The 22,498-nt window shown below is 40.3% G+C and overlaps 3 protein-coding genes across 12 annotated transcripts in view; 1 reads left to right on the top strand and 2 right to left on the bottom strand.

Moving 5' to 3' along the window:
* Nucleotides 1–106: 106 nt before the first annotated feature.
* On the bottom strand, nucleotides 107–6,049 carry LOC309691263 (uncharacterized protein; the record flags this gene model as incomplete). Of its 10 annotated transcripts, none has more annotated exons than XR_014271932.1 (4): nucleotides 107–634; nucleotides 760–1,295; nucleotides 4,570–4,622; nucleotides 5,478–5,977. XR_014271932.1 is itself a non-coding variant. In XM_082508861.1 (4 exons), the coding sequence occupies 4 exons, from the start codon at nucleotides 6,047–6,049 to the stop codon at nucleotides 839–841; spliced, it is 489 nt and encodes a 162-aa protein (XP_082364987.1). In that variant the 3' UTR covers nucleotides 107–838. The 10 variants fall into 10 exon arrangements, 2 of the variants coding, with proteins under 2 accessions (XP_082364987.1, XP_082364986.1); XR_014271935.1 differs by adding an exon at nucleotides 4,193–4,362 and having other exon boundaries at nucleotides 107–1,295; nucleotides 5,478–5,969; XM_082508861.1 differs by having other exon boundaries at nucleotides 107–861; nucleotides 1,150–1,295; nucleotides 5,783–6,049.
* A 10-nt stretch (nucleotides 6,050–6,059) lies between these two features.
* On the top strand, nucleotides 6,060–15,428 carry LOC309691261 (chondroitin sulfate synthase 2-like). The gene is made up of 4 exons (XM_082508858.1): nucleotides 6,060–6,521; nucleotides 9,933–10,497; nucleotides 12,045–12,227; nucleotides 12,388–15,428. Exons 1-4 carry the CDS (start codon nucleotides 6,232–6,234, stop codon nucleotides 13,648–13,650), a joined length of 2,301 nt encoding a protein of 766 aa, XP_082364984.1. The 5' UTR covers nucleotides 6,060–6,231; the 3' UTR covers nucleotides 13,651–15,428.
* Nucleotides 15,429–16,616: 1,188 nt separating this feature from the next.
* asic4a (acid-sensing (proton-gated) ion channel family member 4a) overlaps nucleotides 16,617–22,498 on the bottom strand; it is a 94,725-nt gene continuing 88,843 nt past the window's right edge. Inside the window, exon 10 of the mRNA XM_082508631.1 lies at nucleotides 16,617–20,699. Within this exon, the coding sequence (XP_082364757.1) occupies nucleotides 20,544–20,699 (156 nt within the window). The 3' untranslated portion in view covers nucleotides 16,617–20,543. The remainder of the gene's footprint in view (nucleotides 20,700–22,498) is intronic.

Below are 22,498 nucleotides of genomic sequence, written 5' to 3'. Positions count from 1 at the left end.
GGTTCCCGTTGTTGACTGAAGTTTATCAGTGATTATTTTTTGTATGTGATAGGAAAACACCTTTTGCACAAAATAAACGATCGACATAGACATAGATATATTTTAAGACAACTGAAACAGCCACATACAGGCAAAAACAATAAATTTATTTCACAATCTCCAGAGAACATTAATTATATTAATATATACTGATGATTGAAAGCCTACTTAAATTTTGTTCAAAAATTTCAAGAATACAAAAAGAGCCCAGAAAAATCTTGTTTAACATATGTAACATATATGTTCAACATATGGTTGATTGGGGCATATATGAGAAAAATGAATAGTTTTCACTGTCATTTCACTATATTATTATTGTAGGATGTATAATTTGAAAATAGGTTTTGGTTTGAATAATTATGGATAAACTAAGCATACTTTGAATTATTATTTTTATGGTTAAAATAACTAACTTGGTTAATCGGAGGAGGATTTTTAATGGGGGACTACTGGTCTGATTGAATCCTAAGAACAGTTGTAGGAGGATGGGCAGGCAGGTGAGTTGATGAGATCTCAGATGAAGGGGAAGACCAGCTTGACCAGCTCAGGTGGGTTATTCTGGAGAAGGAACCACCCCTCAGTGTGATGGGGAACACTGGAAAACAGAGAAATGTAGAAACGGGAACACTTAAATGAACATGAGGAAGTTAAGGGCCTGATTACCACACTGACATAAAAGACAAGCTGGACGAGAGTGGATGTTAGAGCTGATTTAAATACTGGGTGAAAATGAGCCTTGATGAGCAGCAGGTGTGATGACCAAGCGTGGGAAACAAGGACTCCACCTATAAGCAGACCTTCACCTGCCCAGCCCTATGTAGACTTTGGACAAAGGGAAAAACACAAAACAGCAAACAGACAGGTGGAGGATTATGATGCTAAACTCTGGGTACTAACGGAGGGATCAGAGACACAAACCGCAGAAATGAGCTTCTTCTAAATTGTACCTGGCCTCTCCCTTAAAGAAAGCGTGAGGAATTTGGTTACTCAGGAGGGATTAAGAACAGAGCTGCTACTCCTCCACATCAAAAGAACCAGTTGATGGGATTCAATTATTGGGCTAAGCCTCTTGGAACACCTCCTAAGTGAGGTGTTCCAGGCATGTCCTACCAAGAGGAGACCCCGGGGCATACATGTTGGGGAGATTATATCCTTCAGCTGCTTGGAAACACCTCAGTTTCACCCCGAAGGAGATTGGGGAGGTGGACAGGGAGAGGGCAGTCTGGGCATCTCTGGTTAAATTGCAGCCTCCTAACCTGGACACAGACAAGCAGAAGAAAATGGATAGAGTGATGTCCAACACATAATTGGGGCAATAGCTAAGGTTAAGGTTTGGTGTTTCTGATCCAGAAACACCACCAACACGATGATATCAAATCGTGCGATGGACGGATGGATAGATTTTTATCATTTAATATTCTGTACCATTTATCTAAACTGTGTTTGAGTAAATGAGACAATATCATCTGTGTGCAAGGCTTTGCTAACCATAAAAAAGCTCAATCTTGCAGCCGAAAGTATTCAGTGTGTTCTTTATACTCTATATCAGTGATTTCTAAGCGCAGATTCGAAATTAATGACATAAATGTTCAAGGACAAGCTGGATTTGTGAGTGAGATACTGCTTTGGAGACTCAGTTTTGACTGGTGACACAATAACCTCAAACCTGGCGCTTCTATATTTCATACTGGCTCACTTTCCAATGTAGTTGTAACTAATGTAATCATGTAGCCTCCATTCTGGGCCATGACATGAGTCATCCAATAAAGCTGGGTACTTTAAACATGTGCAGCTGTGCCATGACAATATCAGCTACTTCCACAGCTGAGGGAGTTATTGTGACGGTGAGGAAGGTCAGGGTTATCGTGTACAGACTGTGAACTGATTATTAAAACCTTGAGTAATGAAGATTCTCAGGAATGAGCACACAATCTTAATTCTCAACGACAAAGCACTTCAGTTTGAGCATGAAAAAAAAAGTATGATATACGTGCTTACATCAGTGATCAAATGTTCTGTTCCAGTCACTGCTGATGCCAAACAATATGCCATTCCTCCCTAGAATATGATGTAACTTTCACTTAACCAGACAGTAGTTAACATCATCAGTATTGTGTAATGTTTTTTTTAAACTTTATGCCAAGAAATCGAACACAAAAAATGCTCCTATCACCCTTCATTTACTCGGTGGGCAACAATGATTGTCTAAAAAGAATCAGACTATCAGACTAGCAGTTAAAGGTCAAAGGTCAAATAAATATATTAACTAATGCAAAGTACCAATGGCTAAATGCTGTGATATAATGTCTTCTATTACCACTGATTTACTCTTATGATCTACAGTAGATTCCATATAACTGAAGTGATGAGAATATTTGCTACCACCAGGGGGCCCAAATCAGCAGAGCTCTGTTTGGTATTTAAATGAATGAACAGGAGATGTTACCTGAAAAATCACAGAAGATGTAAAGCATGTAGTACACTGAAAGAGGAGACTTTAAGTTTATGTATTTTACTTTAGTATATTATCAACACACCCACGCGGGACTCATGAGTGAGTGTTTTCCTAGTTCTGGTCCCAAGCCCAGATAAAGAAAAAGAACGGTATGCAGCGTAAAATCTTTGCCAAATCAAATATGTGGATCAGAAAAGATACAAACAGCTGTGATGACAGAAAAAAAGAGTAATGACACGAGGTAAAGACACAAGATTCAGTCACCGAAATCAGGCCTTATATAATCAAACAAGTCTCACTTTTTAAAGGGATACCTGGGTTTTTGGTCTGTCTTTACCTATTAATGTCTGTTCAAACAACGTACGCCCACAGCTATGACTCCAAGAGATGATAACACACAAAGAAAGCATTGCATGCTTCCGTGCAAGCAGTGGCACAAAGACCATATTGAATCATGTCAGGCTTTTAATGTCTTTTAAACTCCCCCATTAAAAATTAATCAGCAGATGTCAGAGGAGGAGAGAATGGAAGTCTCAGTGAGGAGGGTGAAATCAGGAGGCAGCTGAAGGGTGGACTGCACAGACCACAGAGCACGGAGCGTCCGACATCTGGACGAGGAGCACAGAAGCCAACAGAGAATAGCAGAACCAGGTGGATGAGCGGAAATTGTTAATAAAACGCACACGGGGCAGCGGCAGAGAGAAACTTAAGATACAGCTGGTAATGTTTTTCACTGTTACAGCGAAAAACAGGCGAGCCCATATCTGTAGCATCTGATATGGGTCCTTTGTCCCACACACCATCAAACTGTTTAACTCCTCTCTGGAGGGGAGAGGGAGGGGAAACAGGAGGACAAAGGAGGGGGGAACAACTAAGCTGTAGTGCCTCTTCACCTCACTGTACAATACCTTGTGCAATACTTTTTGTAAATAGTCAACAGTGCAATAGACTCAATACTTGAAATGTGCAATTCACTTGTATTTTTATTTTTTATTCCTATTTATTCTATTTATCCCCTTTGTATATTTTATTTATATTTGTCTCTGTATTTATATATGTGTGTGTGTGTGTGTGTGTGTGTGTGTGTGTGTGTGTGTGTGTGTGTGTGTGTGTGTGTGTGTGTGTATATATATATATATATATATATATATATATATAATAATAATTCTGTAACTGTAACTTCGGTCGTTGCTGTGCTTTTTGGAAGTCGAATTTCCCAGAGGAACCCACCCGAGGGATTAATAAAGTTCTATCTTATCTCTTATCTTATCTTATATAAAATGAGGATTTAACGCCTGAATTTGAGGTTGAAAATCCTTGTTGGTGTCCAGCAGTTAATGAGTGGTTAGTGTGCAGCTTTTAGTGAGAAGAAAAAAGGGCCTGCAGTGGCATGTAGTGATACACCTGGGTGGTATCAGTGTGCTAATGAAGGTGTTCCTGTGTTTGGAGGGAAAGGCATGAAGTTGCATGTCGTGTAAACAGCAGTGGAGGAAGTTTGCCCTTTGAAGTGGAAAAATATTACATTGCAAAAATTCTCCATACAACTAAGTTTTGCATGACGACTTCTAGAAAATAAAGGTACATCAGTATAATAAAGGTATACTTCAGTATTATTATTATATTATTATTAGATGCAGAAAAATGCCTCTTGTAAGTGTTACATTTCAGCTTATTATATATATTCTAAGGCTACTTTACCTAAATATCTAATCAGCCAATTACATGGCAGCAACTCAGTGCATATTGTGGACCTGCTGAAGCTCAACCGAGCATCAGAATGAGGAACAAAAGGCAATTCACGTGACTTTGGATGCAGACTCGTTGTTGGAGCCAGACAAGCTGGTCTGGTTATAACAGAAGCTGTTGATCTGCAGGGATTTTCAAACACAAACATCTCCAGAAGTTACAGAGAATGGTCCAAAAGAAGAGAAAATATCCAGTGAGCGCCAGTCCAATGTGTGAGAATACCTGTTGATTCCAGACATCAGGAGAGAATGTACAAACTGCTTTGAGCTGACAGGAAGGCAACAGCAACGTGAATAATCACTCATCTCTGAAACTATAACAGGTCAAACCTTGAAGCAGATGGGCTCCAGCAGCAGAAAACCACACCGGGTGACACTCCTGTCTGATAAGAACAGGAAAGTGAAGCTACAGTTCACACGGTTTCAACAAAATTGGACAAAATAAGACTGGAAACATGTTGTTTGTTTATTTGATGAGTCTTGATTTCTGCTAAAGCATTCAGATAGTTAGGTAGGAACTCGGCGTAAACAACCTGAAACAACCATGTTGTTTTTATTAACATTAATAATAATAATTAATATATATTTTGGCACACTTTCCACCCAGTATCACCAACTGAGCATTGCCATCCAGAAGGGGAAAGCTCACGCTGGTTTCTTGAACATGACAGTGAGTTTTGCTGTGCTCAAATGGCCTCCACAGTCACCAGATCACAATCCAGCAGAGCAGCACTGGAATGTGGTAAAGATTGGCATCATCGTGCAGCTGATGTTATCGTGTCAATATGCACCAAAATCTCAGAGGAATCTTTCCAGGATTTGTGCCACAAATACTTACGGCAGTTTCAATTTATTTCAGAAAATTGGAACACTATATGAATTAGCAAAGGTATGCTGTAAAAGTAAAAAGGTCAGAAAACTGCAAAACTGTTATCTATTAACACAGCAAGGTTAACTGTTCTTTATTGTAATAATATCTAATCATTAATTAGATTGAATAAAATAAAAACAATCATTGTTTTCTCATTCTTATGCCCTTAATTTCAGCTATTAAGGTTACCTGTTTGTTACTTCGGTGTAAGCTGAATTTGAAAAAGGAAGGGAAGGGAGGGGGGCAGTGAAACGATGACAGCAGCTGCTGAAGTTCTTTAATTTGAGCTTGTGAAAAGAGGCCATCACCTGGTCCAGGTAGACAGGACCTTTGGCTGTGTTTCAGCTCTCCCTCACCTGCGTCTTACCTGTCGTCAGTCGTAACTCATCGTGTCATGCTGGATGTCCAAGGCCATGAAAGGTGATCTAGCCCCCCCCCCCAAAAGAAAATCTGTACGTGCACCTGAACACAAATGGCCCTATTTCAGCATGTTTCCTGTCTGCAGCCCCTGTAGCAGGTTATCTAGAGTCTTTACCTGGAGAAGGGTCACCCTGGCAACCACTAAAAGGATACCCAGTTCTTAAAAATAAAAATAGCTTTAATCCTAAACTTTAATTTAATTTAGTTTCTTTGGTGTTTAACATGTAGCTAAGGAGGAGGCGTCGTTCCCACCTTCCCAAGGCGAACTCGTAATCGGATATCAGGAGTGGGTGTCATTATTTTGAAGTGGAAAATATCTATTTGGCGCTCATGGGCACGGAGATTAAAATTGTGTTCAGAGACACTAAAACAAGCGGGGGAAATCCGTGTCCCAAAACACGAATCGATAAATACGATTGGCCAATATCCCTCCGCCCCGCTCAGCACGCACACACACACATAAATGTGCAAGTAGTCCCGCCTGTGACACGCCAAGCAGGAGGGGGCGGAGCCAAGCATGAGCTAGACTGACACGTAAGAGTCCTGCGTAAAATTAAAGGAAGAAGCTGCATCTTTTCCTCAAGTTGTCTCTGGATGCTCCACTTCGATGAAGAGTCGAGCTGTCCCAGTCCAGAGGCCTGTTTGGACGCCTTGAAAGCGACCGAAGCGGGACTACCGGACAGAGAGATCCGACGCTCAAGATGAGATTTTCGTTGTTAATTTCTGTGCTGCGGTCGCTCGGCCCGGTGGTGATCGGTATTTCTTTAGGCTTCACGCTGAGTTTACTGAGCGTGAGCTGGTCGGAAGACGCGTGTTCTCCGGACAGTAAGGAAGGGGAGGCTGTGTCTTTAGGTAAGGATGGACTGCTCAAAGGAGCCCGAAAGCCCAACTCTATTTCTGCTGTCAACGATGTGACGTCCGAAGAGGATTTTCAACCAAGAATAGTCCCGTACAAACAGATCCAGCCGAGCGCCCCAAAGAAAGTTTTCAGGTAACTTGTGTTTGTTGGTTCACTTTGACTGGGAGAGCACAGCCTGACAGCACGTTGCTATACACTACAGCACAGCAGGCCGCTGTGTAGATCATCCCCTCTAATGATGACTGGTCTCTGATGGTCATGATTATGATGATGTTGAAATCACTCATTGTGTGACTTCACATCATAACGCCTGCGCGGGTAACGTGGCCAGGTGTCCTACTTTCTGTGCACACCATTGTTCCTGTGTCCCATAAGTGGAGACAAAGATCTAGGTTTGGTTGGCGCAAGTTTACAGGCTCAAGTAAAGTGAGGACAAGATGCCTCACAAGAGACGTGCACATCTGTAGATGCGCACCAAACATGATTAAGAGGCAGAAAAGCTGCTGAAATTGCAGGTTTAACAGTTACTTCAATGGAGAAATGTGATTACAGGAGTTTGCAAAGAGTGTTAATTAGTGAGGGAGCTGAGAAAATTGCATTCAAAGACTTTTTTTTTTACACATTCAGTCACTAATTCTCATGTAGCTATACGATTATAATTGAGTATCCTCATCATTGAAGCTAATAAGACAGCCAGTGGTAGCCACAGCTGATTCAGAGCCTGTTTCCTTCTAACAACGTGAAGTCTGCACCACTTCCTCTGCTGTTTTCCAGTGTAACCCTGGCCAGAGTAGAGCTAGTTTTTTTTTCTGTGCTACAGTATGCCTCCAAACTTGCATTTTTTTTCCCCTCTCTGAGTAAAGACCTTATTTAAGTGCTGGCCTCTGCACCCACAGTGGCTGAATTTCAGTTCAATTCCAAGAAAGGGTCTTTCCTCGTAAAGAAGTTCTGCTGAGGCTACAGATGAAAACGTGCAATTGCCGAGGTTTCAGAGGCAGCTTATGCCAAACGTTGGTTTGTTCAGTAAAGGGTGGTGCATCTTATAATTGTTCTTATGAATTATGCCTAACCCTAATCCCAATGAAGCTAAATGTGGGGCTAAAGGAAGTAGGCTTTCCCAGATCAGGTTGATACTGTCTTTTATAGCCATTGTTATTACAGACTCTGTTCCGTCTGGTAATCCTCAGTTTTCAGTTGCATCCTAACTTTTGTAAACTTGAGCCAATTAAGATGTGAACCACTGTCTTATAATGTAGAGTAGGGTGTGAGACTCCTGAGGACTGTACTACCAAGCAGGATTTTGACTTATCAAGGTAACTTTGGTGTTAACCCAGGTTGGTCTGTACTATTAAGGTGGTTCACTTTTTACCAAGGTTCATTGCTATGGTAACTTAAGCTGTGAACCTTGCACATTAAAGATCAGCAAGTACAAAGTCGCCACCTCCTGACCAATCAGGTTTTCTGAAAATAGCGCCAGCCTTCTTGGAAGATATCTAACCTTGATAACAGGAGGGTATAAAGTTATAAAGTTTGTTTTTAATGGCTCCAGTTTGACTTTGTTTTCCCGAAGAGTCAGTAAGAAAACTTCTAGGTTCAGTTGTCCTTGCCATGTTTTCTCTGTTGGGTGCAAACGATTTTACAACAGTTTTGTTGTTCTGCAAACATGAATACCAAAATCGGGAAACCTGTTTGTACTTGTGCGCTCTCTATCAATTGCATTTAGACAAAACCTACATTTTAAATCAGTTCTTTGTATCAATTCTTTACTGTTATCCATCATCAAGCTGGAGCTGAAAGAATAAAAACCAAAACTGTCCTATGCAAATTTAAACATTCATTTAATGGAATACTCGTTTATACCTCATCCTTAATGATATAGTCTGTTAACTCACACAACTTGTATTGTTGCAAGCTTTTCTTTCTGTCTTTAAACAGGCTTAACTTTGTTAATATAGTAGGTCTCTTCCAGTCTCACGGACCAAAACATTTAATGAAATCATGTATCACTTATAACACTAAACTACTGCACGGTCCTTTTCCTCTCACACTGCAGCAGCTGTTCATTCCGTTATATCTGTGTAAGCTATTCATATTTTCCTAATATCATAGTTTACTCTTTCTTTGCGAAATCAGCTTCCAGTAAAATAATCAGTGTGACAGGTCAGATGTTGCCAAAAAACCCTTTTTCATGTGAACACGCTGATATCTAGATTAGGAAACTCTGGGTTAACTTAGTGAGTTGATAACCAGCTTTGTGTGACTGCTTATCTCAATCACCAGTGTTATGTTAAATTAGTCCAGATAACAGAAAGATACCCTGGGGATTTTGAACTCGCTTCACGGTACAGGCCCAGGTCACCGATATCCAGAGCTCATGTAGATGTTCTCACATATACTGTTTGTCCAACTGAGAGTTCAAAATGCAAATATTTAATGTGGGACCACACATGTGAAGAGAACAGCTGCAAATTCTCTTGGGGGAAAAATGTTGTTTAAAATTTGTTCCACTGTCTTGAGTGATCTATTGACCAACAGTTGCAGCTCTAACAACAGGCCATTATTAATGCTATGTGGAGCATAACAAGGAAATGAAAATCAGTTTGGCGTTGTGGTAAATGATGAAACACAATGCAAGTTCTTACATGTTTACTTTTCCGAAGAACATTAGTTGTTACTTGTGTGTCAAGATATTTAAATCATCTAATCAACAAACTCTGTTTTGGTGTTTTCTGTTAAGATGGAAATATTGCGAAAGCCTGACTGGACACTGATGTTTAGAGGATCTTCTTGCAGATTTGAAAGGGGAAGGAAAAAAAAAATTAGTCAGAAATGCTGTAAAGTCATCAGGCAGTCCAGTGTGATTCTCTTTTGAGACTTACAATCCACCACTATAGGTCACTACATCATGTCTGTTTAGTCCTTGTTTTCTCTAATGATTTAATAATTTCTAGATGTTTAATGAGCTGAACAATAAATTACAAGACTCTACAACAGTTTTTGAGCCACACCTCAATAGTTTGCTTTACTTCAAAGGAGTCTGACATTCTTGACATTTTTTTTAACTGATTTTGAGCAATAGTTCTCAAGGCGTTCTGAAGGTCTTTTAAATGTTTCATTTGAACATTGAATGTGAATTAACGAGCAGTTAATCTGATCTTCGTACTTGAGCATTTTTCAGAGCAATGTTATTTTTGTTTGTTAAGCCACTTGACACTGACCTATGTCATTCATTCATTCATTCATTCATTCATTCATTCATTCATTCATTCAAGAATAAAAGACATCAAAACCAGTCTTGTGCCTGCACATAACAGACAACTTGGCGCATAACCAATTTTAAATTATATCTTTAGACACCAAATTTGTTTAGTTAAATTTATTTAAAAAGAACAACAAGGTGATTCCCAAAGAGTCATTACACAGTACTTTACATATGCGAAATAATATATTATGATATAAGATCTATTTAGATCATTAGTTCTTTTGTTGGCAGTTTTCATTCAAAGCAGCATCGACTCAGTCACCGTTTGACATCTCTTTCAGGGCCAAGTACATCAGCACGGAGTTGGGGATGCGGGAGCGTCTGTTCGTCGGGGTCATGACCTCCAAAAACACCATTAACACCTTAGGTGTAGCTGTGAATCGAACCATCAGCCATCATCTGGACGCTGTGATCTTCTTTACTGGTTCGCGCAGCCGCAAAATCCCTCACGGCATGTTTGTGGTTTCTCATGGAGACGAGAGGCTGATATGGAACATGTTCCAGACCATCAAATACATTTTCGACCATTACATCAATGAATACGACTGGTTCTACTTTGTCCAAGATGACGCCTACACTGAAGCCGACCGGATCAAAGCACTGGTGGAGCACTTGAGTATGGATCGAGAACTTTACATGGGCAGGCCTGAGGAGTTCATAGGTGGGGCGATGGAAGGGAGGTACTGCTATGGAGGGTTTGGGTACCTGCTGTCACGTAGCTTGCTGCTACGACTCCAGCCCTTCCTGGAAAATTGTAGGAACGACATCCTGAGCGCCCGGCCTGATGAGTGGCTTGGACGATGCATCATTGATTACACCAGCATAAACTGCGTTGGCGAATATGAGGTAGGTTGAGAAGTGGATTTAGAATCCTATGACCCTATAGACTTCTATGCAATAGGACATACTGACAGCCAGAAAAGTCGCTGTCTGCTGGCTTTCCGAAGTAATGCAGGTTTAAAGCACTTAAATCTACGTTTGGGACACAGAAACTTTTATACAGTCTTTGAAAGACCAAACACCTTTTTAATAGTGCATTTATTTGTGTATCAAACCATAAAGAAGACTTGCACAAAGTCTTTCATTCAGAACAGCCATGTGATAGGTCATAGCAGTTATTTTAAAAAACTTTTTAGTTTTTTATTAGTTTAGCCCTCACAGTACAAATCATGCTTTGCCTCTGGGAAAGCACTTAAAGCTGATGGACAGCTAGCTATATAAAACTGTAATTACCATGCAAGTACAGAGATGGTATTTGTGTTACAGAGTGGTTTGCTAATACCCTTTAGCCTTGCATTTTTTGCATCTCCAGCAGCACTGTGGAATAAGCAAACAGGCAAAGAAAGCACAGCTCACAGTTCAGCTTAGATTCAATGGCGTGAAAATCCCCTGTGGGTCAACATGCTCTGCGCCTGTAATGTCATTAACATTTAAGGTCAAACAAGCTCTGTCTGACCACCCTTTAGGCGATTGGTTGTGTCATTCAGGAAGTCTGCTTCACCCATACTAAAGTTTTGGTTTTGTTTGTATTATTTTCCATACATGTAAAAATCTTTTTAGCTTCTATTTACCCTTACTTGGCCTTCCCCCAAAGCAGGAAACCATCTTGTACCATAGCTGAGAGTGAATAACTTGGCTATCTTAAGTGCCCTGAGCCAGAATAGCTCCACCAGAGTCCCCTCACACTCCCACACCCCCAAGATAAGGGGAGAAACAGAGGCAAGCTAAAAGGCCTCAAATGGCTAAAGAAAATAGCTTGAACACAGACCCAGGCATTTTTTTTCTGCTAAGAAAGAGAACACTGGTGACAATTAGGCTTCACTAAGTCTTCAGCTACAGGGTGTAAGTTGGCAAACATTTCCAACAGAATTGCTTCACTGCTCAGTTAAGCATTGTCTCTGTTCTTTGTTCTTTTAATAGCTTGATCAGATTGGGTTCACTTTTTTTAATCACTCAAGCTCCTTAGGTGGTTACTTTGTTTTCAGCTTAAGTGACCATGTCTGTAAGTGGGATTCTGCCGCCTGTGTCAGTCACTTCTGTTAGTTTCCTCCTTTTTTTTTTCTCCTCCTTCAAGCCTGTTACTAAAGTGAGAGACACCGTTAAGAGTGCCCAAAATAAACACATCCCTAAAAATGACCAAAAGTCTAACTGTAAAAATCTCCAGTTATAAACCGTCTTGTTTTATTTAAACGAAAAAAAAAAAAAGAATCTGTCTACAGTTCACTGTGCAATTATGGTCAGCCTTGCAGCAGACGAGCACAAGATGCTGCCTGGATGGCATGTAATGTTTGTTTGAATGAAAGCAGCGCTGCATAACAGCTGACAGCTTGGAATAACAATAGGCGTGTTTGTGTCGTCGCACCTCATGAAAGGACCTGTGTGATTCCTTTCAGGGACTTCACTACCACCATTATGAGTTGGCAAAAAACTCTGATCCAAGCAAAGAACAGAGTGAAGAGTTTAAGAAAGCCCTGACCGTCCATCCAGTGTCTGACCCGGAGCAGATGTACCGCCTGCACAGATTCTTCACTGAGATTGAACTCCAGAAGACTTATGATGAGATTGCTAAGCTGCAGGTAAGCTGATTTTCAAGTGTCGCAAATCACCCATGGATCAGTCACAAATAAAAACCTGCCTGCTCGCCTCCATTGTTGGCACAAAAATACCACAATTTCAGTGTAGTACGAGCTGGGTTAAATGTGTCTATTTTATTTAACACTTATTGTGTTTCCACAGGCAGAAATAAAGAATGTGAGTGTTGTTGCTTTTGAGGGGAATCGAAGCGCCCAGTGGCCAGTGGGGATCAATCCTCCTTTTGAACCAAAGTCTCGGTTTGAAGTTCTGAAATGGGAATACTTCACAGAGGAGGAGATTTATTCGTGCATTGATGGCTCACCCAAGTGCGAGTTGCGCGGCATTGACCGCATGGACGTGGCGGATGTCATTGACACCGCCATAGGAGAGCTGAACAAGAAGTACATGCCCATTATACACTTAAAGAAGCAGCAACTGATTAATGGCTACAGACGCTTTGACCCCATTAGGGGGATGGAGTACACCTTAGACCTTCAGCTGGAGGCTGTTAATCAGAAAGGTCACAGCCGCTCCATCACAAAGAGGGTTCATCTGGTGCGACCTTTGAGCCAGATAGAGATCATTCCCATGCCATATGTCACTGAAGCTACAAGGGTCCACATTATTATACCGCTTACTCTGCAGGACCGGAGCTACGTCGATCACTTTCTTGAAGTCTTTGCCTCGAATGCCTTTGAGACCAGCGAAAATGCAATCCTAACCTTCTTGTTTATTTATGACCCAGTGGAGGCCCAACAAGTTAGCCAGAATGATATATTTGCCAGCGTGAAGTCTCAGATAACCGTTTATGAACGCAAATACCCTGCAGTTAAAATCCCGTGGATCAGTGTTAAGACGGAAACGCCATCCCAGATCAAATTCATGGACATCATCTCAAAGAAGCACCCCGTCGACACGCTCTTCTTCCTGGCTGAAGTCAACACAAACATCAATTCGGAGTTTCTGAATCGCTGTCGCATGAATGCCATTAACAATTGGCAAGTATTCTTCCCCATTCATTTTCAGGAGTACAACCCCGACGTGGCTTATCACAACCAGCCACATCCAGACACACTTGATCTGGTCAAGGACGCGGGCCTTTTTGACCGCAGGTCGTTTGATGAAACGTGCTTCTACAACTCGGACTACATGACGACGCGCAGTCGGATGGTGGCGGACGTCCAAGAAAACGAGGAGATTCTAGAGAACATGGATATCTACGAAATGTTCGTAAAGTATTCAGGTCTGCACGTGTTCAGGGCAATAGAGCCAGCGTTACGCCAGCAATACCTTTATGAAGTCTGCAACCCAAGACTCAGTGAGGACATCTATCACAGATGTGTTCAGAGCAACTTGGAGAGCATCGGTTCTCGCTCCCAACTTGCCATGCTGCTTTTTGAGCAAGAGCACGGAAACAGCACTTAAAAATAGCAGTGAAACCTGTGCTCCTGCACGTTCGCTAAAAAAGTCTCGAGGCTTGAATTTAGGGTGAAGCGGGCAACCGTTGTGCCACCACCCATCGCTTAAACTTTTTACCAAGTACAACTCCTGCTTAGGGGTGTAGGTGACTTTTAGTCACCAAGTCAGGTAACACAAGTGATTGTCTCTGTCTTCCTGTGTGCATTAAGGGCAGTTTGGATATATATAAGTGCAGTACACTCCCAATAAAACCTTTTCACATAGTTTTAATGATTGCGTCAAGCAGGCTTTGACCACTAGAGGGCAGAAACTTTGCAGTATTGACTTGATTGTTATGATTCAGACGTCCAATGCATTCAGTGGGATTTCTAACCTTGATTTTGGTTCGCAACACTTGGATGTAATGCTTGTGCTTTTGACTATTTTGAATACAACAGGCATGATTGAGCTGATGTACTGGCTGCAGCTGCTCAACTAAACGAACCAAAACAAGTTGCAAAAACTTTTAGTATGTTGTTGCTTTTTCAGTGGGAATGTCCTTTAATTTAATGTCGATATCAAAGGTATTTTAAAGCGGAGCTGTCTATTTTTTTTTTTTTTTTTTTTTTTTTTACTGGTAACCTATGTGTCCCTTCACAAGGGGGCACTGAAGTGTTGCACTTTGGTAAATACTCAAATCAGTAAATATCAAAAGTGCATATTTGCATATGTGCCTTGACAAAAATGACTCCACGAGGTATTGTACATCTATATATTTTTTTAGATTTATGAATAAAATCAATAACGCTTTGGATAAATGGGAGGTGTTACCTTTCACTGTGCATGAAGCCTGATACAGCGGTGGTTATCGCAGAAATGTCAGACCACCAGCTATCCACAGGCTGCACATGTGCCTCAAAGCAGGGAATGGAGCTTCTGAGAAATTGCTGCTGGAACTTTTATATAATAGATACAAACCTTTATTTTTATGTAGGCCAGCATTGTGTTTTTAAGTTATTCAGAGGTTGTCTACTTGTAAGTTTTCCAAGAAAACTTGCTTGCATGAGGCAGTAGATGAGGGCGAGGGCTCATTATTAAATGCTTGTAGCGATTGCTCAGATTTTTCAAGAGTCCCTTTTGAAATGTACGGTACTTTTTAAATTAGAATTGAATTAGTTTAGTAACAGCTGAAATAAAGAATGTATGAAGACATTTCACCAGGTGTAGGCAGTCTGAGAACTCCAAAAGAAACTGTTTTTGTTTTGCTTTTTTTTTTAAAGAATTTCAACTGTGTTGTTAAGATATTGTAAGTCACTGGTTGGCATCATTGTCCTCCCATGCGGTGTGCTCAGTTACACAAATGGCTGCTTTCTCCCAGTTGTAACGCTGCCCAATGGGGGTCTTTTCTGGTGGAGGTAGCGGTACTGGACACCATAATGTCATTGAGTATATTATAATGTGCAATATTACAGATAACACAGCTGAATATGTCTGATGGAGGACTTTTCATTCGAAAGCAGTGTGTATATCAAAAATACTGTACGTGACTCATTCTTTCTGTTTGATACGAAGTAAATACACTGTAATTTCTTATGACAAGACCTTTTAATGTATTTTCTCTGACACTAGACACTTTTCATCATCCGGTTTACTTGGAAATACATAAAATCAAGGCAAGTCCTGTTATTTAACTGTAATTGGATTTGATGTATATGTTGGAAACACTACATCCACTTTGGTGGTCCTGAAAGGTGTTTTCTGTATTGTCTGCCATGTGAACATTTTATTTTTCCTTGACGCGTCTTTTTTCAAGATGAGTCTTTCTTTTTACCATTACGGTGCACCAGCTTGTATGAATGTTCGTCTCAATCCTTTGAAGAGTACGATGCTAATAATGTGCATAATTGAAAATATAATCTGTGAAAGATTGCTGAAAGTGCTGAGATTACAATATGAAGTTATTGTGGTGATCTGCGTCGTCTTTGCCTTCTGCAGACGCGAGAAGCCCAAAATTAAAGGAGCGGGCAGATTAATTATCACATCCGTCATCGCCGAGCGCAGTCTCTTAAGTATTTTGTCCATAATTTATTCAATCTGTCATATCTCCTAAATTATGCATCTTCTAAACACTTCAGCGCTAACAGAGGCTTCCATGACATTTTCTGTGCATCTATAAATATTTTATAGACACTCTATTTTTAAACTTTTTTTTTTTTTTAAGCTTTATTTACACTCCAGTTTCTATTGTATTATTTTGTGACGGAATCAAGTATCTGCTTTGTCCTTTTGCTTTCAAACAGAAACAAAATTCACTTTGGATCAAGCAAATTATTTAAAATAAAACATTTTTTTTCTTTAAAATTTTCCATTGCTGATTGAACCTGTTGGTTTAGTGTTCAGTGCACGTGGGTACTTGTAAAACCAAAGCAATACTTTTCAATTTAAAGTTCATCACATCCAAATGTGTGCTGTAATTACCAATAAGCTGTGAATTGTAATTTTATTTGTTTTTGTTTTTTTTAAATAAAGGATGTTTAAATATGACATTTTGTCCTTTTGTTGTCTGGATTGCTGTGATATAACATGGTTGGCAATGCAGGAACAGAATCCTTTTTGTCCTTTAGGTGTCAGCAGAAGAATGCGTTTGCTGTCAGCAGCGCAGGTCCCAGACCAGTAATGGCTACTGGTCGCTACAAGCAGAGGATTGAACGTGTAGAAATCACATTTCTAATACGAAGAAGACTGTTTTAATCTCACAGAAATAAGCAACATTTTCTCAGCAATATTGCTGCCCACGTTAGAACTTGGGTATTCCTGATGTCTGGGTTGGGTAAAAACAGGGAAAACGTCGCAACCTTAATTACAGCTTTAGTTATTTCAAGGGTCTATATGTACTGCCCCGAGGCATGCTGTAAAACCGCATAACTACAGAGCAGCTGTGAGTTAATTGTAAGCCATTATTTTGTACTTTATTTTATGTTCAATCCCAGGACTTTCTCCTGTCGTGTGAGGACAAGGTTGTTTTAAGTCCTCCAGAAAGCAGTAAAAAAATTAAACCATCAAAAAAAAACCCCAAACAATTCACCTTTTAACAAGCAGAATAACACATTTTTTACCATCTCTATCAATAATCCTGCTCTCATCTTGTAGGAGCTAGCCTTCGAGATGTCTTTATGCAACCTTAAAGGTCATTCAAAAGGAAATAAAAATGGCCAGAGTCTGAATTGCTATTCAATGGTGTGGTTTGTAGGGGAATAAAAAGACGGCATACAGTGAAATGGGATTTAAGAGGCACTGGTTTTTATCTAAACTTTAATATTCATTGTATTTACCATATTTAACATTTATAAAATGTGTTCTAACAGAAGAAATAATCACAAGATCACACTTATATACAAAATGTAAGCGTTCCTTGTCACTGCAGGGATAGTCCATTTCCATTTCTGTCAGATATAGGATGAAATTTCTCCTTTTGAATTCCTGACAGCTCCTTGCATCACCCTGCACTTATATTTTTCTCCGAGGCCTCAGCTGAAAAAAATAAAATAAAATGAGCAGGAAAATGGCAGATATTCAAAACCTAACATCTGTGGCTAGTGAGATTACATTAATTTTTATGGGTAATGCAGCAAGCACATACAGGCTGATTGGTAGTTTAAGCTTTTAAAAACATAGGTAGGTCCCCTATGTAAAGGGAGCTCGGAGTAGGAATCCCAGGAATGTGAGCTACATGTTGTTAAGAAGGGAAGTTGTCCCGTCTGCTACAGCACAGACCTGCCGCCCACCGTGTGGTCATGTGGCACCTCACACAGGCTGCTGCTGCTGTAAAGTTATCTGTGTTTTTTGACGAATGCAGAATTATCTGAAGTTGTGTTTTGCAGTGAACCTAAACACACTGTCTTCAGGATTAAAAAAGCCTTTCCACATCCACTTTAGGCTTTTCCGTTTAAATAAAACTCTACAGTAATAAAGCAGCCCTGTATTCATCTCAACACACCAACCCCTGTGTGACTTCTCTGAGGATAGCTACAATTATTGATGACAGAGGAGAAGATTGTTATGCATAGCCTGTACAGGATGCCATCAGAGACTCAGATTGGGAACCTTTTGAAAATGTCAAAGTGACACATGATTATGAATATTAAACAGCCATGTATAGCCCATGATTACTTGAAAGGAGGAGGGGATTTGGCAGATGGAGACTGGAATCTCACTGTGAGCCAAAGTGATGTATGGTAATATTGCGGCAACAGAATACACCTATCAAATTAACGGGAAAAATGATGTTGTCATTTGTTAACATGAAATTCTGTATCGTGTAAGGTATTCTTGCATTTCTCAGACACTGGAGTGTCTGCCACCTTCTGTGTAGGAACGAATTTGGTTCACACTCTGCACCAGCGCATTGCGTGATACCTATTCTGACACGTGTAAGTCCAAACTACAGCTTGAGAGCACACATCTGCAAAAACCTCACTCAAGATTAAAGGTGCTTGTGATATAAAACATGCAGTCCCATGTCACCGATCTGGATTAGCATATACGCTGACCTTTCTAAAATTTCTTAGAGGCTTGTACTAGCAAAGCATACAAAAACTTGTATCAGTCCTGAATAATTCTCTCTTTTGGGTGTAACAGAATGCAATTAATTTGCAAAAGAAAATAATGAGGAGCTCACAGCTAGTCTTTACCGGCTACTGGGTAACCTCATGTACAGCCCCCACTACTCTACTGCAGGAACTTAAGCAAAACAACAATCTAATCCCCCCGGTTGTTTTCTTCTCTTATTATAATGAACTAAAAGCAAATTCCAGCCTTTAGGATTTGCTAAAGTAAACGAAACACAGATTTCTTTGTCACAAGATAAAAAAGTGTGAGCAGCATCTGCCATCTTACTACTACAAATATTTCAAGAAAGAACTGGATATTTCTGTTCAAAATCACACTCGAGCTCCTATTTAACCATTAAAAACAAAGCACAGACACACGGCCAAACAGATGAAACGTCTGACTATGATGTGGCTGACAGCACAGGACCCCATTCTGGTTGAGTTGGTCCTACTAGTTCCCTGAAACAAAAATCCATATCGGCAATACTTCAAAGGTTGTCCATCCCATCTCTGCTATCATAAACAATAATCTACTTTAGGTTATACGATAAAACATAGACAATGCTGTTGTAAGTTCCAGTTTCTTATTTGAAAAGAATGGTGCAAGAAAGAGCCTTAAATCAAATATGCATTTCTAGGTGGCTAAGGGAAGTCTGGTAAGTTCCTGCAGTGGAAAAAAAGAGACTAGTCGTGAATCAGTGAATCAGTTTATATTTCCCTTTGCTTACTTGTGCTCTTAAAAATTTGTGTTGTCCTCTGTCCTTTTTTACATAAACCAATAAGAATATATCCGGCTCTGCCACAGTACCTGTTTACGTTGCTGCCACATCTGCATCTCCAGAGGTGGCTTCAGCTGATAAAACCTTCCCGCCGCAGTAATACTCTTCCAGCTTTTTGATTGTAATCCCTCCTTTTTTCATGGATCAGCTCATCTGAGCTGTGTCAGTCTAATGTGCTCAGTCATGTGTGCAAAATGTTAAAGTGCGCATGCAAACACATAAACAAACACACACACACGCTGGGTCCCCACTGTAAATAGCTGCTGTACTTTTACAGTAGTTCTGAAGGAGATGAGTTTGCAAAAAAAATGTGTAAAAAATTCTCTTATTGCTTATGTCAGCTTTAAGTAAGGATGCTAACCAAGATGAAGAGTGGATGGTGGGCAGAAATGAGTCGAATAGGAGGAATACTTAAAGCGCAACCATGTCATATGTGAAAACATAACCCGATCCTCATCCGTAAGCAAAGCATGTTTGTGTTGTCTCAGACATCTTAAAGGAAATGATGGATATAATAGTCACAATGCATTCAGTCCGTTCTTGTTACCTGGACGAAAGTATCGATGTCTGGCAGTCTACGTATCTGCAGATTGTAAGTGTACAGTAATTGCTACAATCGTGATCGCTATATTTTCTTATAAAAATTGTCTCTAAAATGTATAAATAACTAAAATTAATAGTACATAAGATATATATTAACTAAAAATAAACAACAACCATCGAAACAGAACCTTTAGAACTTTCTCATTTTTACGTTGGACTTTATGTACAGGTACAATGCTACTCTCTAACACCTTAACCACAAACCAGACAAAGTGTATCATGTGGAAAGATGCTGATAGATCTTCTAAGCCAAGGTCATATATTTCAGCCTAAATAGCTCCCTTCATACTTTGGATGGTGAATAAGGTATGCTTACTGAATTATTGTCATCTTGTATACAATATAGAACATATAATAGTATCTCTTTAAATAATTACATAATATATTGTGTAGATGACTTGATATGGTACACTGTGTTCTCCTCGAAGTAAGAGAAACAGTTTCAAGAGACATACATGGAAGGATACAGACGGAAAAAAAATCTGAGATGCTAGCTGAATAAATAAATCTTTTTTTTTCTTATTTCTTTCTTTTTTTGGAATATAAACTGGATCAAGGTGACATGCAGTCCTCCTCTTGTTCCCTCGTAGTGATCATGTACCAAAAAATTGGTCCTGAAACCACAAAGTGTCTTGAATCATAACATGAAGCGGGGCGATGTTGAGTGGGATCCCATCCAGAGACAGAGAGAGAGATAGAGCAAAAAAAAAAAAAAAAAAGGAAAGGAGAAAAAGCCGTGTCCGTTTTGTGCCTACATACTGTACGTACAAGTGGTTTGTTAGCAGCACAAGTTTGGTGTTTGACTTTGGCTGTAGCTTTTCACTGGTGACAGCAAAGGAGTGACGGAAATGCCAAGGGTCTGTTATTGGTCTCAACACAGACAGCTCTTATCTTCTGTTGTCACCAAGACAGGAAACAATGGTTGGCTTTAGCAAGCGAAGTCCTCAAACACCCCATGGTGTCCGGCATGGTGGTGGTGAGGATGAGGATGGGGGTGAGGATGAGGATGAGGGACGTGGTGGTTGGGGAGAATCGTGTTAGCATAGGCCCCCTCTGGGTGACTCCGTGGCATGTCATTGGGCTCCTGTTGAAAACAAAGCAAAGGGGGTCAGTAAGTATATTTATCATTAAATACAGGGAGTGCAGAATTATTAGGCAAGTTGTATTTTTGAGGAATAATTTTATTATTGAACAACAACCATGTTCTCAATGAACCCAAAAAACTCATTAATATCAAAGCTGAATGTTTTTGGAAGTAGTTTTTAGTTTGTTTTTAGTTTTAGCTATTTTAGGGGGATATCTGTGTGTGCAGGTGACTATTACTGTGCATAATTATTAGGCAACTTAACAAAAAACAAATATATATCCATTTCAATTATTTATTTTTACCAGTGAAACCAATATAACATCTCCACATTCACAAATATACATTTCTGACATTCAAAAACAAAACAAAAACAAATCAGCGACCAATATAGCCACCTTTCTTTGCAAGGACACTCAAAAGCCTGCCATCCATGGATTCTGTCAGTGTTTTGATCTGTTCACCATCAACATTGCGTGCAGCAGCAACCACAGCCTCCCAGACACTGTTCAGAGAGATGTACTGTTTTCCCTCCTTGTAAATCTCACATTTGATGATGGACCACAGGTTCTCAATGGGGTTCAGATCAGGTGAACAAGGTGGCCATGTCATTAGTTTTTCTTCTTTTACACCCTTTCTTGCCAGCCACGCTGTGGAGTACTTGGACGCGTGTGATGGAGCACTGTCCTGCATGAAAATCATGTTTTTCTTGAAGGATGCAGACTTCTTCCTGTACCACTGCTTGAAGAAGGTGTCTTCCAGAAACTGGCAGTAGGACTGGGAGTTGAGTTTGACTCCATCCTCAACCTGAAAAGGCCCCACAACCTCATCTTTGATGATACCAGCCCAAACCAGTACTCCACCTCCACCTTGCTGGCGTCTGAGTCGGACTGGAGCTCTCTGCCCTTTACCAATCCAGCCACGGGCCCATCCATCTGGCCCATCAAGACTCACTCTCATTTCATCAGTCCATAAAACCTTAGTCAGTCTTGAGATATTTCTTGGCCCAGTCTTGACGTTTCAGCTTGTGTGTCTTGTTCAGTGGTGGTCGTCTTTCAGCCTTTCTTACCTTGGCCATGTCTCTGAGTATTGCACACCTTGTGCTTTTGGGCACTCCAGTGATGTTGCAGCTCTGAAATATGGCCAAACTGGTGGCAAGTGGCATCTTGGCAGCTGCACGCTTGACTTTTCTCAGTTCATGGGCAGTTATTTTGCGCCTTGGTTTTTCCACACGCTTCTTGCGACCCTGTTGACTATTTTGAATGAAACGCTTGATTGTTCGATGATCACGCTTCAGAAGCTTTGCAATTTTGAGACTGCTGCATCCCTCTGCAAGATATCTCACTATTTTTGACTTTTCTGAGCCTGTCAAGTCCTTCTTTTGACCCATTTTGCCAAAGGAAAGGAAGTTGCCTAATAATTATGCACACCTGATATAGGGTGTTGATGTCATTAGACCACACCCCTTCTCATTACAGAGGTGCACATCACCTAATATGCTTAATTGGTAGTAGGCTTTCGAGCCTATACAGCTTGGAGTAAGACAACATGCATGAAGAGGATGATGTGGACAGAATACTCATTTGCCTAATAATTCTGCACTCCCTGTATAAGTCATTTTGATTTAAAGGAAAAGCCCCTTATCCCTGGGAAATACTTGCTGCTAGTCAGATCATAAGATTCTCTTGTGTCTGATGTACGGTGCCATGCTTACCCACCTTCTTGTTTCATTCTTCTTAGTTTTTCTTAGTCTTTTTGTTTTAGCTGCACATGTCAGTCACTCTAGCATACCTGCCTGA

The sequence above is a fragment of the Aulonocara stuartgranti genome (genome assembly GCF_965226115.1).
Source record: "Aulonocara stuartgranti genome assembly, chromosome: 16".
Classification (NCBI taxonomy): Eukaryota; Metazoa; Chordata; class Actinopteri; order Cichliformes; family Cichlidae; genus Aulonocara; species Aulonocara stuartgranti.
This window is presented reverse-complemented; position numbering and strand designations above follow the sequence as displayed.

Excerpts from the sequence above, each read along its gene's own strand:
- LOC309691261 (XM_082508858.1), top strand. The coding sequence starts at position 6,232 with ATGAGATTTTCGTTGTTAATTTCTGTGCTGCGGTCGCTCGGCCCGGTG. Across the intron at positions 6,522-9,932 it reads GCCCCAAAGAAAGTTTTCAG|GGCCAAGTACATCAGCACGG; the intron begins GTAACTTGTGTT and ends CATCTCTTTCAG. Across the intron at positions 12,228-12,387 it reads ATGAGATTGCTAAGCTGCAG|GCAGAAATAAAGAATGTGAG; the intron begins GTAAGCTGATTT and ends GTGTTTCCACAG.